Consider the following 2,012-nt stretch of genomic DNA (forward strand, 5'->3'; position numbering starts at 1 on the left):
TTACAGTTTGGGTGTATATTGGGTTACAGTTTGGGTGTATATTGTTCCTGAATAGTTTTTTTTATGTCATGATTAATTTTCTGTGCTGTGCAACACTCCTGAACCCCCCCCCCCCCCCAAAAAAAAAAAAAAAGAGAGAGAGAGAGTTTGGGAATTTTGCAATTATGATTAACTAACTCATAGCTGCATCAGTTTTAGTAGCTTGTGGGGGAAGCTACACTGAGGGTTGTATGGGGAATACAATGGTAAGTTAGTTACTGATCTGTCCTAGCTGGCAGTTTTACTCTACTTAGACTTAGAGTCACTTACAGCTTCTCCTAACTTTATTATTTCCCATTGTTTTCACTATAGCATAGTTTTTCCCCCTATTGTGTTGCCAAATGCTATATGACATAGGAAATGCACAGTTTAGATTCTCCAAGGCACTGTGCAATCATGGAACCAGACCATGCACAGTTTATTAGCAGCACTGTCTACATGAAGCGCAGAGCACTACTATCTTTATCAAAGTTAATTATATCAAGCATCCATGAAGAGGACAGAAATAGTAGTGAAAGGAAAGTCTTAACTCACCCAAATGCATCCCTAAGTAAAGCACATTCATTTTCTAGAAACATAGGAGCTTCCATGCACTGCATTGCCCAAGCATGGAGGCAAAGGCGAACACAAGCGTCGTATGCAATCACACCATGCCACGGTCCAAGGGCGCTGAAATGGATTTACAAAGTATATAAGCACATACTTAAGGGAAAACTTTTCAGGATAATCAAAAAGGATAATACCTTGCATGAAAGGTTGGTATACGAGCTGGCTGTGAATTTGACGAAGCAGCAGCCTCTGAACTAGGAGCGTTTCTGCAAAAATATGTTACAGTACTAACAATTCAGATTATATAAGATTACTACGCATTTGTATATTGTGTGACTAAGCAACAAGTATGCATGTTCCGTTAAAGCGGTTATGAACTTATGTGTTGTGAGACATACTTATTCTATCAAAGATACTAACCTAACAAACTGGTCAGACTCAGCTCCAATGTTCTCTTTTGTATCCTCAGACATGGATTTCAATGTACTTGATTCTGCTTTATGTGGAATAGCATGTACACCAGAAGTGGGAATTTTCTCATGTACTTGTCTAATCTCTGGAGCAGCTCCACAAAACGGGGGTGCACTAGGAATGTCGTCATCATCATCAGACCCTCTTCCATTCTGCACAAATCATGAAATTAGGATGATTTTAGCCAGCCATGAATGTTCAATTTGTCGAGGATAAGTATTTAAAAATCCAATCATGAGAACTTCTTTTGAGGTAGATAATATGAGCCAAGAAGAAGACATATATAGCCTATACAAGTACGAAGATAGTAATTGGGAAGAGAAACATATGTCGCAAAATCAAAATACAGTAAACAACTTTGCATGATTTCATTAATTAGTAACTTCAAACCTTATTTTAAACTCAACATCTGTTATACAATTTCAGAACTTTGTACAAAAACAGCCACATTCCTGCCCAATATATCCATGACTATGAAAATTTTTGGAGGCATATAATGACATTACTTCAATACATATCAATAATAATTGCATACCTTTTCTGCAGCACTTTGCGTGTTCATCCTTGAAGGCACACTAGAAGCGTACCCTTCTGATGCTCTATTTCTCGGCACAGCACCATTGATACTTCCTACCTGAGTGGTAGAGAATTCAGAGCTGGCTGCAGAATCCGATGATTCATCCTCAGTAAATCCACTATGCATTACTTTCCTGACACCCCTCAACAAAGGATCCCTAACAAAACCATTTCTCCCAACCAGTGTCTCCCTTGAAGAACTGACCTCCGAGTAAGTATAATCACTTCCATACCGCGGCGCCCTACGAGGGAGGTTCCCATATCTCCCAGGAGCACCATTCGGGACTCGGGGGTCCTGGGGTGACGAATCCAGCGAATACCTTCCACCATAAACCTCTTCCTCCGAATCAATGCTATCATCGTTATCAGAATTAGAA

The 2,012-nt window shown here is 39.7% G+C and overlaps 1 protein-coding gene across 1 annotated transcript in view; it reads right to left on the minus strand.

The window, feature by feature from the left end:
• Positions 1 to 2,012, minus strand: part of LOC107608964 — a gene marked incomplete in the record, with an annotated part of 11,386 nt that overhangs the window by 7,400 nt on the left and 1,974 nt on the right. Inside the window, 4 exon segments of the mRNA XM_016310757.2 lie at positions 574 to 708; positions 783 to 854; positions 1,009 to 1,211; positions 1,595 to 2,012. Coding sequence (XP_016166243.1) covers positions 574 to 708; positions 783 to 854; positions 1,009 to 1,211; positions 1,595 to 2,012 — 828 coding nt within the window.

Source organism: Arachis ipaensis, chromosome B07 (genome assembly GCF_000816755.2).
Source record: "Arachis ipaensis cultivar K30076 chromosome B07, Araip1.1, whole genome shotgun sequence".
NCBI classification, from domain to species: domain Eukaryota; kingdom Viridiplantae; phylum Streptophyta; class Magnoliopsida; order Fabales; family Fabaceae; genus Arachis; species Arachis ipaensis.